Below are 25,053 nucleotides of genomic sequence, written 5' to 3'. Positions count from 1 at the left end.
GGCCTAAGTCTCGGTTCACACTTGTGCGATGCGGGAAGGCTGCGAATTCGCAGCCTGTTCCCGCATCGCACCCGCACATCTGGCAGTTCACACTGCCATATGCGATACGCAGGGGGTGTCAATTAAATGTTAATGACACCCCCAGTTTGATCGCATATCGCAGTGCGATCTGACAGTTTTCACAGGATCGGATCGCACAAGTGATCCGATCCCGATGCGGCTGAAAAAAAGGGTCCTGTGCGTGTTTGGTGCGGATACAGTGCGAATTCAGCCATACAAAGTGTATGGCTGAATTCGCATCCGCACATCCGATCGCATGTAATGAAGGAGCAGTGCGCTCCGAATAACATGCGATCGCCGTACTCGCAATAATGTGAACTGGCCCTGGCAGGCATTTGCAGGAGGCTCTTTTTTTTTTCTTTGACAGCTGTTCTCTGCTCCCTCACAGCTATGTAAAGAGCAAAACCGGATTGGCCCGTGGATCTGTTAATTTTACCGATCCCCCGATCCAGCTATTATGGCCATATCGGCGCCGATATCCGATCTCAATATCGGATCGGTGCATCCCTACTTTTATTACAATTGCATTACTCCAGTATGGATCAATGGAAGTAGATACAGTATGTGCCTTACCTGGCTGATCTCTGTGGAAGCTAGAAAGCACCGCTTCCAGGTCCTGTCACATTTACAGAATACCTTGCATTTTCTCAATGGAATACAAAGCTTTGAATGAGGTGGAAGATCGTGACAACACTACCCCGCCTATCTACCTCACCCAATCAAAACACTTTTTATTCATTAAAAAGGAATGAAGTGTTTTGTGGATAGTGCCTGTACCGAGCAGACGACCTCTCGTGTTCACTATGCAGCAGGACAACCACCCAATACAGGATCCAGAAGTTAGGAGAAGTCCTTGTAGGGAATCCTACTGCAGTGATTCCAGTTCCTACAGGGATCTTTCAGGTATGGCACATGTATAGTTACATCAGTCCAAGCTGGACCAATGGAAAAAAAAAAAAAAAGCAATATCCAAACTTCAGCTTTATCCATCCACCTACTTAAAAACTTGATCTAACCTTTTTGTCTGATTTACCATCCTGTTTCTCATTACTAATAACTAGCACTCTTCTGCTTCCAATAATGCTAACTAGCAGCACTAATTAAGATAAAAAAACAAGTTATGAATGTACTTCTTTGGGAAAAAATGTAAACATGTAAAAATGGGACTTCAACCTGTCTTTATAGCAGACAGTTGTCATCTCCTGTACTGCAAAGACATACCTCCCAACAGTCCGGGATTGTGCGGGACTGTACCCCATTTTGGCCCTACTCCTACTGTCTCAGGGGCTGAGGGAAGATCCTCAGGATTCCAGCCAATGGAAGGACTTCTTGCTGCCACTGCATCTTGGCATTCCACTGGTGAGTGAGCTTAGGTGGCGAAAAAGGATCTGTACTGGAAAAAGGAGGTTTGTCCTGGAGGGGAAAGCTCTGTACTAGAGACGGAGTCTGTACTGGATGGGGAGCTCTGTACTGTATAGGAAAGGAGGGAGTCTGTACTAAAGGGAGGAAGTTTGTACTGTAGGGGAGAGCTTTGTACTGGGGTGTCTGTACTGGAGAAGGAGCTCTGTGCTGGAGGGCGATCATGTACTGGTGAAGAGGGCGTGGAGCTGTACTGGAGGTGAATTGGTGAAGAGAGGGGTGTTTCTATTGGAGGAAGTGTGTACTGGAAGGGGGCCTGTACTGTCAAGGAGGGAAGAGGTATGTAGCAGAGGGGCAAAGGAGCTATTCAAAAAGATAGGTAATGTTCCCACGCAGTGTTTTAGCTGAAAAAAAAATCAAAACTTTATTGAATATTAACATGTATCTCAAATTATCACATTTAACGGTAATTGGTCATAAACATGACATACGAACAAATTAAAAACACATCCAGGTGACAAACCAGGGCTATAAAGTTGCAAAACTAAGCACCTAAGTTGAAAAATAAAAGCACCTAAACGAAAGAATGTTTGGTAACTGTAAGCAACAGAACAATGTGCTGAAAATATGGTGGAGTCAAAGTAATTTGCTACTGATGCAAGGTATATGTTAATATGGCTGACCCTATTAATAGCAGCTGATATAAAGTGTTAACACCAAGATACATTTTATAGGAACGTTAGTAGCAATTATCTATAATTCAATGAGCCTTGCCCCCAAAGTGGTCCATGGCCATAGTGGGCCCACAAACTCCAACCAGAGGATCAAGAGGCAGTTCAGAAAATAGACATATATCGCCTTTCACGCTACAACAAGCCGTAGCTAAATAGGTGTAATGAAGAAGTCAAGCACAAAGTTCAAATGGAAAAAATGTAAAAGTGTTGAAAAACAGCTTTCAAAGCAGGATCATGGTAAAATAGTTCCATCCATATAAATATATTGTTGCTCAGGACCTTGTTACACAAGTCTCAAGACAATAAATTTCATTGCCTGTAGGTTCTTTCTGAAAGGTGGTCAAAATGTCCCTCTTACTTTATTGATCCTCCCCAGAACCAGGGATTGCGAGTGGATATAAGCAGCACTATAAGCTGTATTGTCTTTAGGGATCAATAGTTCTGTAAGTAAGGAGATCCTCCAGGCCCACCTCAAAGTAATCAATAGCTCCCACAGATTTAGGGAAGGGAGAAAATTATAGGGCCAAGGCCCCTTATGGTAGTGAGGCGAGCCTCCAATTTAAGGGATCTGTTGGTTCACTCCGAGTTTAAAAGCGACTCCCATGGCAACTGGCTCACAGACATGCCGAAACTTTCCGGTATGTACGCCTGTGCCTCTTTGTAGAGAGGACCAGCGTCTTTATGGATGCAAAGCATACCAAAACTTTTGAAATTAGGAGATTTATTAACTGTTCAACTTCCAAGGTAATTTACATGCTGGAGTGCCCCTGCCAAAAGTATTATATTGGCAAAACCAAACGCCGACTGAGAGTAAGCTTCGGCAAACACCTCAGGGATATTAAAAAACCACGTGACTGGGAAAAAGGAAAAAATACAAAAACTAAAAGGAGAACCCTGTTGCACAACATTTTAAAGAATCCCATGGGAGAAAGACGGATGGTTGAAAAAAAAAAGGGGATTTTTGCATTGGATCTGCCCCCTAGGAGAGGCAACTTTGACAGGGTTTTGCTATGCAAAGAAAATTTTTGGATTTATAATTTGGGTACCCTAATACCGAATGGTTCAAAATTTATTTTTGCACGATTGTTGTGGGCGGGCCAATTTTTGGCCCCTCCCCTTTTATCCATTCAGTGGTTAATGGTTACCTCTGGATTTGGAAGTTATAAAGGGGTATCCACGTTATAAATCCATTAGTTGGCCACCTTTGAATAGAGTTTTTATTACTCTTTGATCTCTTATCATTTGAGATTGTCAGCTGTTCCTTTGTGATTGCTAAGCCTCATGATTGCAAACTTATTTCCCTACTAGGTGTGTGGGGATGGTCCTTATTAAATGTATGATAATGTTAGTCTGGAGAAGTCTAACCATTACCTCCCCTTCCCCTTGGATTGGGATACTTATAGCCATTTTCGTCTCGTGATACATTGTGTTATTCCATGTGTTAATATGTTGTAATGCGCAATGAAGTTTTGACAGCCTCATGACAGGGGGGTGCGCTTAGGAGTCCGCAGGCTCACAGCATATAAAAGGACATTGACTGTATCCCCTCCTTTGATCTGAAGAAGTCCGCTGATTGGTGGACAAAACGCGTCATCAAGTGACGCCTGTTGTTTCCGGGTGATGAGCCAGGGTGTTCTGAGTCTTCCCCCAAGCCCGACCACACGGCGTCTGAGGATTTGAATATCAGCTGTTCAGCTGCTGACACCTGGACCGCGCCATATCTCGGACGGGTCGGCTCACTTAACTGCATCTCAGAGTACTCCACTATCCTTCCATTTAGGGGGACACTTTATGCACCAAATAAAAAGACTGGGAAAAGACTGGGACTATTACATAGTTCCTATGATGACAATGCATCCACTTCGTAATCTACAGGAGAAGATAATGCGGCAAGAGCAGTGAGTACATATACTCCCAAGGAAATTGTTTGGCGATTCATTGATTATCCTGCTCAACATGTTTTCTCCCTTCCCTACATCTGTGGAAGCTATTGGTTACTTTAGGTGGGCCTGGAGGATCTCCTTACTTACAGAACTATTGATCCCTAAAGACAATACAGCTTATGGTGCTGCTTATAGCCACTCACAAATCCCTGGTTCTGGGGAGGATCAAAAAAGTAAGAGGGACATTTGACCACCTTTCGGAAAGAACCTACAGGCAATGAAATTTATTGTCTGGAAACTTGTTGAGCAACAATATATTTATATGGATGGAACTATTTTACCATGATCCTGCTTTGAAAGCTGTTTTTCAACAAATATATTTTTTCCATTTGAACTTTATGCTTGACTTCTTCATTACACCTATTTAGCTACGGCTTGTTGCAGCGTGAAAGGCGATGTATGTCTATTTTCTGAACTGCCTCTTGATCCTCTGGTTGGAGTTTGTGGGCCCACTATGTCCATGGACCATTTTGGGGGCAAGGCTCATTGAATTCTAGATAATTGCTATAACGTTCCTATAAAATGTATCTTGGGATTAACACTTTGTAATCAGCTGCTATCAATAGGGTCAGCCTTATTAACATATACCTTGCATCAGTAGCAAATTACTTTGACTCCATCATCATTTTCAGCACATTGTTCTGTTGCTTACAGTTCTAAACATTCTTTTGTTTAGGTGCTTTTATTTTTCAACTTAGGTGCTTAGTTTTGCAGCTATAGCCCTGGTTTTTCACCTGGATGTGTTTTAATTTGTTCGTATGTCATGTTTGTGACCAGTTACCGTTAAATGTGATACTTTGAGATACGTTTATTATATTCAATAAAGTTTGGATTTTTTCAGCTAAGACACTGCGTGGGAACATTACCTATCTTGTTGAATAGCTCCTTCGCTATTCTTTTTCTTTTGTTACTGGTAACTCAATATAGGGTGTCCCACATCCATTGGTGAGACAATGAAGCGTTATTCCCATTAAACCTAGTGTTTTCACTGGGTTTATCAAAAACTCCTAACATGTAGCAGAGGGGGTCTATGCTTGTGGGGAGGGAGGAAGTCTGTACGGGGGAGGGGGGGGGATGTGCTGGTTGGGAGGGAAGATGTTTGTACTATAGGTGGGGGCCTGAACTGCGGGGAGGGAGAGGGTCTGTACTGGAATGGAGTTCTGTAGGGAAGGGGGTCTATACTGGAGAAAGGGGTCTCTACTGGTAGAGGAGGGAGGAAGTCTACTGGAAGGAGGGGTCCAAACTGGTGGGGAGTGAGGAGGTCTGTACCGAGAACAGACTGGGAGAATGTAAGTGCTGTGGGGTTGGCATGTACTAAGAAAGGGCTAGGAAGGGGGGGTGTGCTGTGGGGGTGGCCTGTACTGGAGGGTCTATACTGAAAAGGGGCAGGGTGGATGAACTCTGCTAAAGGGCGTTTAGAGCTGTGGAAGGAAAATCTGTACTGGGTGAATATAGACTTAGGAGGGTTGTACTGGCAGGAGGGGGTAACTTGATTGTACTCTGTACTTATTCCTGACCCCTGCATTCTGTGTGTTACACATTCCTGAGCTCCGCATGATGGACTCCATTGTTGTACATTTGTTGGTGTTTATTTCTGTATCCTCCCAAGACCTCCTGCTCTTTAGCTCCCTTGTCACCTCTTCCCATGCTCGCCTCCAGGATTTCTCCAGAGCTTCTCCCATTCTTTGGAACTCTCTACCCCAATCTGTCCAACTGTCCCCTAATCTATCCATCTTTAGACGATCCCTGAAAACCCTTCTCTTTAAAGAAGCCTACCCGGCTACTAACTAATAACACTGTTTCACTTGCTCCATAAGCTCATCCCCCAAAGCTATTGCCTTTAGTATCAATTGACCCTCCCTTTTAGATTGTAAGCTCTAACGAGCAGGGCCCTCTGATTCCTTTTGTTCCAAATTGTAGTGTAACTGTAATGTCTGCCCTCATTTTGTTAAGCGCTGCGCAAACTGTTGGCGCTATATAAATCCTGTATAATAATAATAATATTCATGGAGCTCCTGGGTGGTGGCACTATAAACAGACTGTGCTAAAAGTTTTAGCTAGCTAAACAAATACATAAAATTATTTTATTAATGAACAATACCTTCTTGGATGTGTTTGTTCTTATTATGATAGCTCTTCCAGTGCCAGGTGGGATTCTTTTCAAAATGGCTGCAAGAATATCCAAAGACCACACCCACTTTTGCTAACCACACCCACTTTTAAGCTGCAGTGTGCTACATGCGACATATTCTGCCCTTTAAACAATTGTCTCTCCTTGGTAAGTGTAAAAGTTGGGAGGTATGTTTATATAAGATATAAATGAAGAAAATGGGCGTGAAAATGCTGCATTTCCTTTGCACTGAGGACATTTACAATACAAATGAATAGCTTTTGGCAAGCATGCATTTACTGTTAAATTAACCCATCCCTGGACACACAGTAAGGACACACATCTGCAAAAGATGAATATTAGTGGCAATGCTATTCGTGACAGCTGATTAACTGCAGACAAAGCCCTCGGTAGTATGTTACCTATAGGGACAAATGGGGATTCTTTGGACTTCTTTATCAGCTTGGAGGACGTGGAGTCCACCTCTGAAGGTTTCCACTCTTCGGACGACATGGCTTCTGTATGAAAAGAAATGCAATGTCTTTAGTAAAATATTTTATGTTAAATTGTGTAATAGTATATACTGTATATTATACATATATTTTAATGCCTGATTGAAGAAAAATCACACTGTCCGTATTTCCCGGCAGACCAGCAATGCCTCGAATACCTAAATTTCTCTCAATCCAAGCTCCTTGTACACAAGACAGGTGCAGGACTTAAATTGCACAAATACTGTACACCTGTTCTGTGAGAATAGAAAAAAACATTGCTGCAACATTTTAGGTTCCCTACAGTGGCATACCATGTCTACCTCTTTCCCCCCCATTATCCTGTTCAAATACTTGACTTCTGAAAGAGAGTATTTTCCTAGTGATGGGCCCTCCCCATGAGACAGGGCTCTGGCCTGGTGATCGGTTGCTCGGTGACTAATGGATTTTGTGGAGCCTCCAATATTGTGCACTGAAGTGGTGAGCAGGCAATGTGAATCCATCATACTGCAGCATTACACTACCTTCTTCTAACACCTCTTCTAGTTTAGTAGATCTAAGGGCATTACTTTTTTATTTTTTTTTAATACTGTACTTTATTGATGAGCAGTTTTACCAAAAGAGTAAATGCAGCACATACACTGTAATAACAAAATAGAATATCATGTCAAACAGACCTCCAATAAACAGCCTTCCACATCTGTAAAGGTAAAATATACAGGTAGATATATATACATTGAGGGAAAAAAGTATTTGATCCCCTGCTGATTTTGTACCTTTGCCCACTGACAAAGAAATGATCAGTCTATAATTTTAATATCCAGAAAAAACGCATTTTAAAAAAGTTACAAATTAATTTGCATTTTAATGAGTGAAATAAGTATTTGACCCCTTCGCAAAACATGACTTAGCACTTGGTGGCAAAACCCTTGTTGGCAATCACAGAGGTCAGGAGTTTCTTGTAGTTGGCCACCAGGTTTGTACACATCTCAGGAGGGATTTTGTCCCACTCTTCTTTGCAGATTCTCTCCAAGTCTTTAAAGTTTTGAGGCTGACCTTTGGTAACGCGAATCTTCAGCTCCCTCAACATTCTTTTCTATGGAATTAAGGTCTGGAGACTGGCTAGGCCACTCCAGGACCTTAATGTGCTTCTTCTTGAGCCACTCCTTTGTTGCCTTGGCTTTGTGTTTTGGGTCATTGTCATGCTGGAATACCCATCCACGACCCATTTTCAATGCCCTGGCTGAGGAAAGGAGGTTCTCACCCAAGATTTGACAGTACACGACCTCGTCCATCATCCCTTTGATGCGGTGAAGTGGTCATGTCCCAAAGGATAATGTTTCTACCTCCATGTTTGACAGTGGGGATGGTGTTCTTGGGGTCATAGACAGAATTCCTCCTCCTCCAAACATAGCGAGTTGGGTTAATGCCAAAGAGCTTGATTTTGGTCTCATCTGACCACAACACTTTCACCCAGTTCTCCTCTGAATCATTCAGATGTTCATTAGCAAATTGCAGACAAGCCTATATATGTGCTTTCTTGAGCAGGGGCACCTTGCAGGCGCTGCAGGATTTCAGTCCTTCATGGCGTATTGTGTTACTAATTGTTTTCTTGGTGACTATGGTCCCAGCTGCCTTGAGATCATTGACAAGATTCTCCATTGTACTTCTGGGCTGATTCCTCACCATTCTCATTATCATTGAAACTCTACAAGGTGAGATCTTGCACGGAGCCCCAAACCAAGGGAGATTGACAGTTATTTTGGGTTTCTTCCACTTGCGAATAATCGCACCAACTGTTGTCACCCTTTCACCAAGCTGCTTGGAGATGGTCTTGTAGCCCATTCCAGCCTTGTGTAGGTCTACAATCTTGTCCCTGACATCCCTGGACAGCTCTTTGGTCTTGGCCATGGTGGAGAGATTGGAATTTGATTGATTGCTTCTGTGGACAGGTGTCCCTTATACAGGTAACAAGCTGAGATTAGGGGCACTCCATTTAAGGCCCCTTTCACACTTTGAGTCGATCTGCCGATCCCCCGCTGAGCAGGCGGATGGCAGCTCTGTCTCCGCGCTGTGTGCGGAGACAAAGCTGCCAGGTCCCCGCTGATCTCTATGGGGGAATCGGATGAGAACGGACCGCCTGTCTGTTCTCATCCGATCGATGGATGGAAAATAGGGTTTCCATCCATCCAGATTTGACGGACCGGATCGGATGTCAGTGGACATATTTCCGCTGACATCCGATGCGCCATTGAAATGCATGGGGCATCCGTTCAGATCTGCCTGAAAAACTGACAGGAGGATCTGAACGGTCCGCTAGTGTGAAAGGGGCCTAAGAGAGTACTCCTCATCTCAGCTCATTACCTGTATAGAAGACACCTGGGAGCCAGAAATCTTGCTGATTGATAGGGGATCAAATACTCATTTCACTCATTAAATAAAATGATTAATCAATCAACCATCAATCAATTTATAACTTTTTAAAATGCATTTTTTTTTTATATTTGTGTTGTTATTCTCTCACTGGTAAATTAAACCTACCATTAAAATTCTAGACTGATCATTTATTTGTCAGTGGGCAAACCAGGGTAAATAATAATTGATTAAAAAAAAAAAAAATATCAGATTTTTTTTTTTTTTATTTAAATCTGATTTTTTTGATTGTTATTAGATTTATTTTAATAAAATGCTTTTGGAGTAAAAATATATTGAAAGATAGTTTTTTTTTTTAAGATACATTAATAATTTAGTTTATTCAGCATGAAATGGAGCTTAGTATACATATTTTACACACACATAGGCATATGTATATTCTCCGATATTTACATTTTTGGTAAACTCAATAAATTCCAAGCTCTGAAAGCTGAAACAACATGCAGTGCATTGATGCATTCACACAATTTCATACTAACTACCAGCAAGAATGAGTCCTTACATTTAATGAGCACCTGTCATTTCAGATCCATCATAGCAGCATCCACTAACCTGCTGCCGCCATGTTGTTGTGTCACTGCTGCATCACCAGCTGTCCCAATAAAGTGAATGGGACTGTCGGTGAGTCAACAGCGGGTCAGCGGAGGAGCAACTGTTGCTCTTTAAAAATTATGATTTAAAATCGAGTTGATTTAAATCAAGCCTTTTCACTAGTGATTAAAATCATGATTTAAATCGAATCCACCCTGGGCAAATGTACAAAATCAATACTTTTTTCACTCACTGTATTAGGAGGAGCTACAGCAGGGACTCTTATCATACTCGCTGTGATTGATTTTTTATTTGCGATTTTACTCCTACCTTCTTGCAAGTAGTTTTAACCTTCAATAAAAAGCCTGGATTTTTAATTGTTACACTATGAGTTCCTCCTCTGTCTCTCCCTTTTGCTAAGCCCACTGTTGACCTTCTTGGTCAGGGCTGCTGATAGAAAATGCGCGGCCCCGTACAGACTACCTGACCTCATTTATGTGGCCTGAGCCACCTGGATCTGTACGAACACAGCTGCAAGTCCTAATCTGACAGGCGTGAGGATGCAGGTGTACGGCCCGAACACAAGAGTGTGCATTTGGGGACCGCTCACCTGCACACCTGTCCAATTAGGGCCTGCGGCTGCGTTCATACAGGTGCTGCATCCCCATAGAATGACAGGTAGCTCCAGCTCAAACCCCTCCTTCACACAGCCAGAGTACCTGGTGAATGAGCCCTTCATTTTACTTTTCTAACCTAAAAAACAGATCACTCCAGCGGTGTGCTGTCACTACTAAGAGGGATTCCATCTTCATTTGGTTTTCTCTCTGGTTTCTTGGGCTCCAATCGTTTGGCCAAACTGTGATGATGTTAACTCACACACATGCACACAGGTGTCATGGTCACAGCACAGCTCTCTCAATGGATGGTATGCCGTCCGTTGAGCGCAGTGCACATGTGCTAGTGCTATCACCGGCTGCTACGTTTAGGAGGATATTTTTACTGCACCTATATGTAAGCCCTACTATAGGCTTACCTGTAGATACAAGATAAAAAATGGAGTTTACTACTGCCAGATCAGTTAGTAATTGGTTAAATAGAAGGAGTTGATACATGGATGCAGGGGAACTGACAGTGTAGGGGAGAAGAAGCAAAGTTGCATAGGTCAGGAAGCAGTCTGGGGGAGAGGAGTGGGAAGCCCAGCTACATAGAGCACACTAAACTGCACTGGGACAAGATAACAGGCAGCTATGGAATGGTGTAGCAGTAAATCCTGTACCCCATGGGAATGCAGCTGATCAGCTGTGACTGTGTCAGGAAGACAGATGAAAAAAAATATACAGGCTGGGACAAGGAGAATAGGAAGAACTGCAGGGAGAGAAACAAAGTTACAGAGATAACAAACTCAGGAGCAGAGCGAACATTAGAGCCAGTGCTGTGTGGGGGCCCACACAGGGAGGGGGATTAGTGAGTGACAACTGTCCTTCCCAGCAGATAAAAACCGGCAGCAGGGAGAGGGGGAGAGATCAGCTTTCAGCTGCTGGAGGAAGGTTTCTGTAAATGTCGTTCATCGTTAATCCCCCTCCCTGTGTGACCCCCCCCCACAAGAGGACCAGCAGTCCTATGAGCAGCCCTGATCATGTCCATCCCTCTCCAGCCCCTTGGTTTTCATACATTTGCCTCTCCTTCCTCTTCCCTCATGCCAGCACAAATCCTCCTCCTTTTGTATCCCTATACAGACCAGGATTCCCCAGTTTCACTCCAGTTCTTCTCTATACATCCCTCATCTCCTACTCATTCCCCCTACCCCATGGTTCCCAGACCCATCCCATTCCCATTTTTTTCAGGGGTTAAGGAAGAACCCTGAGGTGAAGCATCTTATTACTGTTGCTGTTTGTGTGGGTGGGATGTGTACTGTGCCAATCCCTGCTGACCCCCTCTCCTATTCATCCAATGTGATTGGCACAGTACACATCCCACCCACACAAGCAGCAGCAGTAATGCGATGCTCCACCTTAGGGTTCTTCCTTATCCCTGCAAAGCTGCAAAGTACCGGAAGAGAGCCAGAAACTCTAGAGGGGGAGTTGTCATTCGTTGTCAGTTGTAGATTTAGCCCAGTGACAGCCTGCTAGAATAGGTAGGATCTGTGACAGCAGCTTCCCTGCGCAGCTCTGCTTGAGGAAACCTCTGTATTATACATTACTGCCCCTATACGGTACCCTCCTGCCCTTTATACTGTGTCTGCTTATCCTCACCCTGTAATGCGCCCTCCTGTCTCCCCATACTGTACCACTGTACCTTACAGCCCCTCCCCCCCCGTACGGTTCCTTTCCTGCCCCCCCCCCCACACTGTGCACTCCTGCTCCCCCCTGTACCTTCCTAAACACAGTATTATGCTTTCCTGCCCCCCCCCCCCGTACTATATCCCCCTAATCGCTGTACTGTGCTCTCCTGCACACTGCAACCCCTTCCCCCCATGTACTCCACCCTCCTTACCCTCCTGCCCCCCCCCCCCTGTCATTTTGTAAGTCTGTTGCATTTGTGTCTGCTAATAATGATTTCCATAAATTTTTTTAGTGAAAATATTGTTTTTAGATATATATATATATAATTTTAATATTTTTTTTTTTTGCCAGAGTGGAACTGACCTGTAATGTAAAAGAGCCGACCAAAACAAGGGGAACTGTTGGCAGGACACTGCGGGGAGGAAACTTCAAGGCCCCTCCATGCACCTAGGACCCCTAGGACCAGAGGTGCCTGTGCAAACTGACAGCCCTATCTCAGTCCAGACACATCCACCTGTTTTCCCACAGCGCCCGGCAGGACAGTAAAGTGCTGGAGCGCCCAGGCACACAGGGGGATCATATGTCATTGTGTTGTGGAGGTAAAGGAACGATAAGCAGGAATACGGATCTTTACATTCCCCCAGTCAAACCATCCCCCACAGTTAGTAATCACTCCCAGGGAACAGTTAACCCTTTATCGGCCCTGACCTTAACCCCTTCCCTGAGAGTGTCATTAGTACAGTATATTTTTATCACTGAACCGGTGTCCCTGGTCCCTAAAAAGCAACAGTTAACTGTCTGATTTGTCCGCCGCAATATCGCAGTCCCGCTTTAAGTCACTGATCGCTGCCATAACTAGTAAAAAATAAATAAAAATATACCATAGTTTGTAGCCTCTATAACTTTTGTGCATACCAATCAATATACGCTTACTGGGATTTATTTTATCAAAAATATGTAGCAGAATATATATTGGCCTAAATTGATAAAGCAATTAGATTTTTTTACATTTTTGTATTGGGAAGGTTTTATAGCAGAAAGTATTTTTTTTTTTTTTTCAAAATTGTCTGACTTTTTTGTTTATAGTGCAAAAAAACAAAAAAAAAAAAAAACCAGAGGTGATCAAATACCACCAAAGGAAAGCTCTATTTGTGGGAAAAAAAAGGTCATATATTTTATTTTGGTCCTTTAAAGTAACGCAGCGTCGTGTCGCAAAAAATGGCCTGGTCATGAAGAGGGGTAAACCTTTCCGGAGCTAAAGTGGTTAAAAGTGCAGAGGCAGCTGGACAGGGGTGTACACATGCTACCAAATGATGCTTTGCGGCGAGGCAAAAATTATCCCCCTAACCCCTCCCCTGTTTAAGGTATTCTCAAAACTTCTTTTTGGTTACCTGCAAAGTAAATGCATAATGTGCTAGTATCCAATGCATACTAGCACGTTATGGACACTTACCTGCAAACGAAGCCCGCATCCATCTTCCCCAGTCTTCCTTCTGGGGTCTGCAAACTCGGGGCTGTACTACTGGCCAGAGCCGCGTGACATCACTCCCTCGCATGCGCACGGGAGCCGCCAGTCACGGCACAGGGCTCTGAAGAAATGGTACGGTCAACCGTTTCTTCAGAGCGCATGCGCCGATGATGTTATCAGCTGCATGCAATGTAAAATATCTGTGCATGTGGTATTGCTCCTGTTGTAACAAATGTAATACATTGTAGAACATTTCCATTTCTACAATGCAGAAACTAGGGTTAATTGCCATTTATAAAACCTGTATCTGTCATACATATAGTAAAGCACCCAAACACTACATACAACACATCTATTGACATTTCCTTGTCGCCCTGTATTGTATGCCAGCTAATATAGTCTAAGAACCTATGTATAATAACACACTAAATGGATTTAAATAAAAAAGAAGCTCTTTGTAAGGTGAAAAAAATGGCTTCCAGGCTGTGTGGATATTGTGGGCGGCAGAGCTCACTATCTAGGTTATGGAAGAGTAGGAGGTGGCAGAATGCTGAATGTTAATCTTGCAGGTTGCTTGGTTGGCATGCCATTACTGAGCTGCATCAGAGTCGAAGCCCTCATGTGACCCAGGTGATTACTGGCTGAGAGCTGGCAAGTGTGACAGCCCAATATCAACAACGCTTGTACTGCAAGGCCCGAGCTGAGGAAGCATTGTGAGGCAAACGCTGAGGTTTCTGGGGATTTTTAATACACTGGAAGCTGCAAATAGCAAAGCAAGGACATTCTTGAATTTCTGTGAGCTCCTCACCATGTTGTGTAACGGAACCGCGACCCACAATGTGCTTCCGTCAGAATACCGCTTCATTCAGTCTTGAACATAGATATCAGATATTCTAGCCGCCCCCATACAAAACTAGCCGTGAATAGCTTGTATAAGATCTGGAACATTTATTGAACAAACTCACAGGTGCCTGATTACATAATCATATGCAGACGAAATTGTGCACAGAAATATAATTAACATATCTAAGGAACATAAGGAATAAGTCCTGCGAGCGACCCTGAGGTTCTAAATCGATCAGTTATTTGCCGCAGACACTCCACTTCTCATAATAGTGTGCTTAATTGAAATAAATATATAGTGTTGCGCAAATAAAAAAATATTAAATTAATTAATTTGTGCTTAAATTATTAAAAACCCAAAATATTTATATGTGACATAATATTAAAGTGCCAATAGTGCTAATAAAGTGATAAATATAATATAATATAATATAATACTCATAGCAAAGAGAAAATATAAAATATATAGATATAAAAGTCCAGTGTGCAAAGTGAAAAAAGCCAATAAACAAAGTCCAAAATGTAATCCTAAAGTGATCTGTGCTCCCAAAGAGAAGTGACCAGAGTGTCACAGTGGACAGCCAGCCGTGCACCCCCTTGTGAATGGGTGCTCACCTCAAATCCTTAAAAAGAGCGCATAGATTGTTATCCCAAAAAGATCATCCATCCATATCCTTCAGGGCTCCTCTCATTCACAGGAGTTGCAGCGTCAATCAATGCAGTATATATGCAAACAAAAAGACTTGCAATAGTGTATGAAATCCTTAAACAATCAGCTTTTATTAAATAAAGGTGGATAAATCTCACTCACATTTGTAGGTGCAACACATGCATCAAGTAAATGGTAGAAATTGTGGTGGTATAGTGGGAGAGACTGCACAGCAACGCCGGTCACAGCGTGCACCGATGGCCTCACCTAGACAATAGTGTATCACTCCGTCCGTCCTGTCCCCTCCCCTACACGTGACGACACAGGGATCACGTGTCTTTCTCAGGGGGATATCCCTGTGCAGTCTCTCCCACTATACCACCACAATTTCCACCATTTACTTGATGCTATTGTCCAAGTGCATGTGTTGCACCTGGGGGGGGGCATTGTAGATTTTGCTTTATGTTTTGGATCATTGTCTTGTTGGAAGACAAATCTCCGTCCCAGTCTCAGGTCTTTTGCAGACTCCATCAGGTTTTCTTCCAGAATGGTCCTGTATTTGGCTCCATCCATCTTCCCATCAATTTTAACCATCTTCCCTGTCCCTGCTGAAGAAAAGCAGGCCCAAACCATGATGCTGCCACCACCATGTTTGACAGTGGGGATGGTGTGTTCAGGGTGATGAGCTGCGTTGCTTTTACGCCAAACATAACGTTTTGCATTGTTGCCAAAAAGTTCGATTTTGGTTTCATCTGACCAGAGCACCTTCTTCCACATGTTTGGTGTGTCTCCCAGGTGGCTTGTGGCAAGCTTTAAACGACACTTTTTATGGATATTTTTAGGAAATGGCTTTCTTCTTGCCACTCTTCCATAAAGGCCAGATTTGTGCAGTATACGACTGATTGTTGTCCTATGGACAGAGTCTCCCACCTCAGCTGTAGATCTCTGCAGTTCATCCAGAGTGATCATGGGCCTCTTGGCTGCATCTCTGATCAGTCTTCTCCTTGTATGAGCTGAAAGTTTAGAGGGATGGCCAGGTCTTCGTAGATTTGCAGTGGTCTGATACTCCTTCCATTTCAATATTATCGCTTGCACAGTGCTCCTTGGGATGTTTAAAGCTTGGGAAATCTTTTTGTATCCAAATCCGGCTTTAAACTTCTCCACAACAGTATCTCGGACCTGCCTGGTGTGTTCCTTGTTCTCCATGATGCTCTCTGCGCTTTAAACGGACCTCTGAGACTATCACAGTGCAGGTGCATTTATACAGAGACTTGATTACACACAGGTGGATTCTATTTATCATCATTAGTCATTTAGGTCAACATTGGATCATTCAGAGATCCTCACTGAACTTCTGGAGAGTTTGCTGCACTGAAATATCCAATAAATGTCGTTCCACTTCATGATTGTGTCCCACTTGTTGTTGATTCTTCACAAAAAATTACAGTTTTATATCTTTATGTTTGAAGCCTGAAATGTGGCAAAAGGTCGCAAAGTTCAAGGGGGCCGAATACTTTCGCAAGGCACTGCACCTTTTCTCATCAGCAGTATATAGCAGTCTTGTCACTTCTATCAGTGTCTGGTTAAAGCTTGTAGGAGGAGTTTTCATTTTCCCCTGATTGTCCTATGAGGCTGCATGACCCCTGACCCTCTCTCTGGACAGTGCTGATTAGCCCTTTGCTGATCACATGCACTCTCCCAAGAAAAGAAAAAAAAACTCTCAAGCGATACACATTAAACTGAGCATGTTCAGAGTGACTCCAGTAACTCTTATCTTATCCAGACATGCTATGGGGATAATGCAAGAGGAGGAGGATCAGAGAAGACAGGATCAAACAGCCTTTTTACACAATGCAGAGGATTACCCCTTTAGGTTCCACAGTGAGTATAACAAGCATTCTTTACTGCATATACACACTGATTTTACTGTTGTGGGTTTAGTAACACTTTAGCCTGGGTTCACACTATGGCAATGTGGGAACCAGCACGATTCCAGTGCGAGTTCCGGCATTGCATCTCCCTTGCAGGCAGTTCACACTGCCCTCTGCGAACCGTTGTGGGAGTCAATACAAAGTTAATGACACCCCCAGATCGGTTAACAGATTGCAGTGCGAACTCTGAATTTGGACAGGAATCAGATCGCATGGGTTTTAACACCTATGCGATCCGTTTTCAGTGCGGAAAAAAAAAAGGTTTCTGCAGCATTTTCATGCGAATGCAATGCGAGTTAGCCCATACAAAACAAACTGTATGGCTGAATTTGCATCACACAGAAATCACATGTGATCTGCACAGCAATGTGGTGCGAATCACGTGCAATGTCTGTGTTCACAATAGTGTGAACCCAGGCTTAAAGTGGAACTTAATAAACAGGCAAAAAATTTGGGGGAGCATACCCATGTATTTCTAAAGCTGCTGCAGCTATGAACCAAAAGACATGTATATTAAAAAAGAATAGCGCGCAAATGCAAAAGAAATAACTACCAAATCTGAAGACAATCCATAAATAAAAATTGGGGTTTGGTCCCACCATATGGCCATATCGTGCTCAAGCCCACTACTGCATCAAAGTACCCCATTATCAGTGGGTCCTACACTATCCATGAAAAAGAGATGAATCCAGCCTAACCCTTGGAGATAATACTCCTTGCTGGGAAGGATGTGCAAATGCACTACAGGGGACTCCTACTATATCCACTAGATGGTGGACACTCAATCAGTGTCCACCATCTAGTGGATATAGTAGGAGTCCCCTGTAGTGCATTTGCACATCCTTCCCAGCAAGGAGTATTATCTCCAAGGGTTAGGCTGGATTCATCTCTTTTTCATGGATAGTGTAGGACCCACTGATAATGGGGTACTTTGACGCAGTAGTGGGCTTGAGCACGATATGGCCATATGGTGGGACCAAACCCCCATTTTTATTTATGGATTGTCTTCAGATTTGGTAGTTATTTCTTTTGCATTTGCGCGCTATTCTTTTTTAATATTAAAGTGGAACTTCACTCTCCCAATCAACATTGATTAGGTTTAATCCTCATGCTGATAGCATTAATAAATAAATAAATAGGAAAGTATATCATATTTACTTGTTTTATACTTTTTTTTTTTAAACATTTCTTCAGTTACTTCCTGGTTTCTTGCCTAGGCAAATGATGTCACACATCCCAGGAGTCTTCAGGAGTGGGGGGAGGGGTTTTCTCAGCCAAGCACACTCCTGCATGCATGCTTGAGCTAAGGGCAGAAAGTAAATCCTACATGAATCATTTGCCCTCACTGAAGATGGCCACCGACAGAAATGCTAGGAGGTGTTTTTCAAAAGCGATTTCTCACCAAAATGGAAACATGGATAGATGGAAAGGGGGGGGGGGGGGGAGTTTGTTTTGAATATTAAAAAATTAATTAAAAAAAGTTTTGCAGTATTGCAGATGCAGTATTACTCAGGTTCCTCCCCTGCCTCTGGGGGGGTCTCTCTTTGGGAGAGCCCCCTGACCTAGTACTCGGGGCCGGCTTCGGCTGGCCTGAAAAACGGGGTCTGCCAGGCCTTCTGGTTAGGCAGACCATGTAAACCCTTTGTCCCTGTCAGGAGCCTTGTGCCCGGGGGGTCAGGGTCTAAGTCCTACCCCTTCGGGGGGTGGACTAAAGCACACCTTTAAGTGCACTTTTTAGTGTGTGTTCACATGCATGTTTTTTGTTCACTTACAGGTTTTTTCGTTGTAGGCTTTTGCACCACCGCGGACTTTAAAAAAAAAAAAATGACTCAGGTAGTATATTTTCTTGTATCGTTTGTATATTTAAAGGACAGGAGGAATTTTATGGTGCCATCCCTCCAACCTCCATACCACTCCCTTACTTAGTTCTATTGACTGTAATACTTTACACTTCTCCCCCCTTCCTCCCCTCCCTTTCTGTATAATTGAATGTATAAATAAAGATTTTACAAAAAAAAAAAAAAAAAAAGATTTACTTTATTTCAAGCCCCAATCAGACTTGAGCATTTTTTTGTTGCTCAAAGTTCCAAAACGCTTAACATCCAAAATGGATTGGTTTTATACTGCGCCTGCTCACACCTGAGCGGAATGTCACTTGAAACTTTTATATCATAAAAGCCTATGGGCATCTCCTGAGCTACAAGCTTCAAACATTTTTGGCCCCAATAGACTTCATTTTGGAACGCTTGAAAAAAAAAAAAAACGGGTGAAAAAAAAAAAAAAAAAAAACAGGTGAAAAAAAAAAAAAAAAAAAACACAGAAAAATATGCCTATACTCAAAAAGTGGTAACATTTGGATGGTGGCTTTTGTACACAGAGAAGAGGCCGCTGTGTGACAAGTATACAAAAAATAGTGCTGGCTTTAATGCTACAAATAGCCGTTTTGACAGGTGTCACTACTGCTGTGTTCTGGGATGTCAAACTGGCGGCCCTCCAGCTATTGCGAGACTACAAGTCCCATCATGCCTCTGCTTTTGGGAAGTCATGCTTGTAACTGTCAGCCTTGCAACATGTAAGCCAAGGTCACCCTGGTATAGAGCCGGCTGATACACAACACAAACCAAGTCTAGCCTGCTATTGCCAAGCAATCAGCTGTGGAAAACCAGCAGTTTTAGTGAATTTTATGTAGCGTTTACTACAAGCAGCTTGCTGTCACATTACTCTGTACTTAGACACAGCCTATAAGTATTACACATGGCAGCATCCTAACCACATGTCATACTTCTCATTAAACCTTATTTGTAGAAAACAACAACAACAAAAAAATAACACTATAATGGTATGGAAATAATACATTTGGAAACGCACAGCCAAAATGATCTGATTATTTGCCTACGTGCAACAAAGAGCGTTACACAGGACAAGTAGGTTAGAGAGAGACATAAAAGGTTTACAACCCATTACAGCTGCTCAGTGTCAGTGTATACCGATACTCATCACATTCCTTTTTATTGACAGTTTTTATGGGTTCAAGCTGCAGATAAGTCAGTGTTCATGGCGCACAGACACCAGGCGCCGATCCTGGCGCACGGACACCAGGCGCCGATCCTCGCGCAACAGACACATGGTTGCAAGCCAGTTGTGGCATTTCCTCATTCGCTTTAATGGATCAAATTTGGGGGCGGTGCTGCCTGCTGAATGCAAACTGTGTTATCACTTTTGGGTACTGTTTTCTGCTCCCTCGGGGCTTCTTCCCTCAACTTCAGGTCTTCACAGGAAAGAGTTATTAGTAAACAGTGCAGTCTCCAGCCAGTCTGGTATCTAGTACAGGGGTCTCCAAACGTTCTAAACATAGGGCTAGTTTACAGCCCTTTAGACCCTAGGGGGGCCAGACTGTGGCTTGTGGGAGTAGAAAATGGTATCCGTGCCAGTCGAGGAATAGTGCCTCGTCACCGGTGCCAGTCGAGGAATAGCGCCTCGCAACTCAGTGCCAGTCGAGGAATACTGCCTCGCCACCGGTGCCAGTCGAGGAATAGCGCCTCGTCACCGCCGGTGCCAGTCGAGGAATAGCGCCTCGTCACCGCCGGTGCCAGTCGAGGAATAGTGCCTCGTCACCGGTGCCAGTCGAGGAATAGTGCCTCGTCACCGGTGCCAGTCGAGGAATAGTGCCTCTTCACCGGTGCCAGTCGAGGAATAGTGCCTCGTCACCGGTGCCAGTCGAGGAATAGTGCCTCGTCACCGGTGCCAGTCGAGGAATAGTGCCTCGTCACCGGTGCCAGTCGAGGAATAGTGCCTCGTCACCGGTGCCAGTCGAGGAATAGTGCCTCTTCACCGGTGCCAGTCGAGGAATAGTGCCTCTTCACCGGTGCCAGTCGAGGAATAGTGCTTCTTCACCGGTGCAAGTGGAGGAATAGTGCCTCGTCACCGGTGCCAGTCGAGGAATAGTGCCTCGTCACCGGTGCCAGTCGAGGAATAGTGCCTCGTCAACGGTGCCAGTCGAGGAATAGTGCCTCGATACCGGTGCCAGTGGAGGAATAGTGCCTCGATACCAGTGCGAGTGGAGGAATAGTGCCTCGATACCGGTGCCAGTGGAGGAATAGTGCCTCGTCACCGGTGCCAGTGGAGGAATAGTGCCTCATCATTGGTGTGAATAGATTGAATAGTGCCTCGTATCAGTGGGAGAAATAGTGTCCCAAGGGCATGATAAAGGCAAGCAAAGGGCCACATCCAGCCACAGGGCTGCAGTTTGGAGACCACTGATCTAGAAGGGAGTAGAAAGGAGCAGCAGAGAAGTATCTTGCCATCCTAGGATACGGGGCTGTGTGATTCTATTGATGCACACAGTGTAGGTAGACACCTATAGTCCCTGCATGCAAGGGTAACTCCCTAGTATGTTGCAAGAGAAAGGGGAAACCTGAGGCAGTGGTGGTACCAGCCTAAACTAGAACATAGCTAGGACTAAGGGTCCATTCTTACCACAGGCACTGGCATGCATTGATCACCACATACACAATAGAGTTGATTTACTAAAACTGGAGCACACAGAATCTGGTGCAGCTCTGCATGGTAGCCAATCGGCTTCTAACTTCAGCTTGTTCGATTAGGCTTTGACAACAAAACCTTGAAGCTGATTGGTTTCTATGCACCAGAATTTGCAATCTCCAGTTTTAGTAAATCAGCCCCAATTGTAAAAGAAAAGTATTTGAATAGCAGCAGTTCCCATCAGTGCGTTGCTGAAAAATAAAAAAACAGAACTTGTCCTACTTTTTACTAGCGCTATGTGACAACGCATGTAAGCACACAGCAAAAAGGCTAAAAGATAGAGAAGCTTCATACTCTGTAGTGATGCAATCAACTGCTAACAATAATTAAAAAACGGAAAGTGTAATCTCACCCTACTTTCACTACATGGCAGATACTTTCCTATCTCATAAAGCTGGCCCTATACTATACAACAGAGGTCTTCAAACTATGGCCCTCCAGTGGTTCAGGAACTACAATTCCCATCATGCCTAGTCATGGCTGTGAATGTCAGAGTTTTACAATGCCTCATGGGATGTGTAGTTCTGCAACAGCTGGAGGGACGTAGTTTGAAGATCTTTGCATACAATCTCCATTTATATACCGGTAATATAAATCCATGTATGATTGGATAGAATGGGAGTAGATTGTATAGATTAGTCCAAATATTGAACAGTTTGGGAAAAATTGAAATAAGATTGCACAATCAGATTGTAGTGTATATGGCCATCCTAAGGCTGGCCATACATGGGTCAAATTTTTAAAAGAATATTCTTTTTAAAATCAGAAATTTTTTGTGTTTTTGCGATTCGTTGATGCCACCATTGATTTCGAAGTTCAACCAACCAAGCCTTCAATTTCAATTCATATTGCTACAGAAAAGAATGGCTGGAAATTTCCTTTCTTCCTGAGAATTTTCTTTTCTTGCATTCATGCACATTTCTCTATTGATTATATTTCTCCCAAGATTCTTCCATCACTGATTAGAAAATCGTTTGTTTTTCAAAAAATTTCCAACATGCCCGATCACTCAAATTCGATGACCGCACAAAAATCGGCCGTTGCTGCAGCCCACTAATGATGTGAAATTCGAACGTAAGATTTTCGAAAGATTAGGAGTCATCACAGGCTAACTCCGATTCGATGTGTGGTCAGATTCTCTTTACAAGCATTTCTCTGAAGGCTTCATTACACCTTTTATTATTTGAGTTTATTGTACTTTTTGCATATTGCTATTTCCAATGTATGTTTTTGAAAATTATACCAATAAAAAATTTTGAAAGTAAAAGATTTTCGAAAGACAATTCTTTTGAAGTTCGACCCATGTATGGCCGGCCTAATGCGTAATGGCCAATACGCTATACAAAAAATTTTTCTAACTAGTTTTTGAAAAACAAACTCTCGGCCGTGAGAGCAGACGATCGTGCCATCATGTAATGACCGATAACTCCTTCAATGGACATAAATGAATGTGTTTTGTCACAGACCCCTAGTGCAAACAGTTTGGACAAGAAACACATTAACCTTTCAATTTATTGTTCGTTCAAAAATTTCCAAAATTGTCCCTCATTTTTTTTGGTAAAAAAAATGACACAACCGATTACCGATTTGTGCCCATTAACCACTTTAGCACTGCTCACATTGCTGCTACTGCAGCAATGTGGCTCGTTATCGTCCAGCGACGTAGACCTACGTCACTGGACTCCGCCCCTTGTGGGCGGCGTGCGCGCCGCCGCCGGAGGCTCGCTCCCGCTGTTTTCAGTCACAGCGGGAGTCGGGCCAGGGGAGGAGCAGCGGTGATCACCGCCGCTCTTCCCCGATCGTCGGGGAATCGAGTCTGGAGATCCACCCGCCTGTGTAAACAAAGCGGGCGGATCTCCTATGTGACAGGCAGGGTCAGATTGCAGGGTTCAGCATAGCTGAATACGCGATCTGTCCCTGTGTCACTCAGTCACCTCCCCCAACACACGTCAGTAAGCACCAGGCATACATTAACCCCTCCCTCTCCAATAAAATTAACCCCTTCCCTGCCAGTGTCATTTTTACAGTAACAGTGCATATATATAGCACTGATTACTGTAGTAATGTCACTGGTACCCCCAAAAGTGTCAAAAATGTCAGTCAGGGGTCCGATCTGTCCGCCGCAATGTCGCAGTCCCGCAAAAAAAAAAAAAATCGCAGATCGCCGCCATTACTCGTTAAAAAAAACACCAAAAATTACATAAATCTTTCCCTAAGTTAGTAAACGCAATAACTTTTGCGCAAACCAATCAAAATACGCTTATTGTGATTTTTTTTTACCAAAAATATGTAGCAGAAAACAAATTGGCCAAAAATGATAAAAAATTTTGATTTTTTACATTTTTTTGGGGAACTTTATATAAAAAAAAAAATGTGAAAAATATTGTTATTTTTTCAAAATTTACGCTTTTTTTTGTTTATAGCGTAAAAAGTAAAAATCGCACAGGTGATCAAATACCACCAAAAGAAAGCTCTGTTTGTGGGGAAAAAAAATTTTGTTTGGGTACGGCGTTGTATGACCGCGCAATTGTCAGGTAAAGTCGCACAGTGCCGAATCGCAAAAAGTGGCCTGGACGTAAGACAGCAAAATCCTCCGGTGGTAAAGTGGTTAACTGGCTGAAAAACAAAAGAACTGTCCAAATGATCGAATTTCTGAGGATTTTTTAAAAAGTGCATGGCCAGCGTAAGACTTAAAGATTTACTAATGGCAAATAGATGGTGCACTTTGCAAAGTTGCTCCACAGCTTAGTAAACGAGGGAAAGTTTTTCACCCAATCATGTGCAAGAAAAAGGTTTTTTTCCTTGCACATGATTGGATATTCTTTGCAAAGTGAAGAACTTCCACTCATTTACTAAGCACTATTTGCCTTTAGTAAATCAACCCCAATATGAGGACACGCATTTTGTTGCATTTATATCCAATCAGACAGGCCCTTGTACTAACATAGTTGGTGGTAGACCTAAAGGAGATTGTACAATCAGATTGTAAAGTCTATGGCCAGTTGTATACAGGAAGGCAGATGCTGAAGTAGATAACTACAAGGCCCAGCATGCTCCCCCAGCTCCAGCCAGTAGAATGAATGGTATAGTGTGCCCCCCGATCCCCAGACACAGAACAGATGAGAATACAGACCTGACCTCTCTTCCCCGGGGAGCGATCTGTACGTCAGTCCTGATCACACACACTGTACGGCGCACTCACTGACAGCTGCCAACAAGTCACGTGGATGTTCTGTCCAATAGGAGCTCAGTCCTGACACACGGCTCTTTAGATGATGCCGCTGCTCAGAGGTGACAGCCAGCGAGAGTCTGGGAGGAAAGAGGGCGACACGCCCACGTCTCTCCTAAACCAATGGAATGCCAGATTATTCAGGTTGCTGGGAGATAGGCAAGTATAATGTGCTGATTGTATACAGTGTGTGATTATTGTGTACATTCACCACCCCTCCCTCCTGTATGTTGTGTGATTAACCCTTTATACAAAGTGTCTGAGAGCTGGCTATGGGGAGGAAAAGTGTGCAGTGTATGGGTACACATTCTATACATTGCTCACATTTCCACTTATTTATTTTAAAGCAAGGTATTTTTCAAATCTGCACTTTGCAAACTAAAAGCAATATTACCACTTCTACCCCCTTATTAACCAGGCCATTTTTTGCGATTCGGCACTGGGTTAC

General features: G+C 43.4%; 1 protein-coding gene across 1 annotated transcript in view; it reads right to left on the bottom strand.

The window, feature by feature from the left end:
• Window positions 1-24,670, bottom strand: part of HIGD1C (HIG1 hypoxia inducible domain family member 1C) — a 44,111-nt gene extending 19,441 nt beyond the window's left edge. Inside the window, exons 1-2 of the mRNA XM_082246608.1 lie at window positions 24,510-24,670; window positions 6,629-6,724 (exon numbers count right to left, since the gene is read on the bottom strand). Coding sequence (XP_082102734.1) covers window positions 6,629-6,719 — 91 coding nt within the window. The 5' untranslated portion in view covers window positions 6,720-6,724; window positions 24,510-24,670. The remainder of the gene's footprint in view (window positions 1-6,628; window positions 6,725-24,509) is intronic.
• Between the last annotated feature and the right edge of the window lie 383 nt (window positions 24,671-25,053).

This window comes from Pelophylax lessonae, assembly GCF_965119305.1.
Source record: "Pelophylax lessonae genome assembly, chromosome: 2".
NCBI classification, from domain to species: Eukaryota; Metazoa; Chordata; class Amphibia; order Anura; family Ranidae; genus Pelophylax; species Pelophylax lessonae.
Note: the sequence above shows the minus strand (reverse complement) of the source record. Positions and strands in the feature narration are given on the sequence as shown.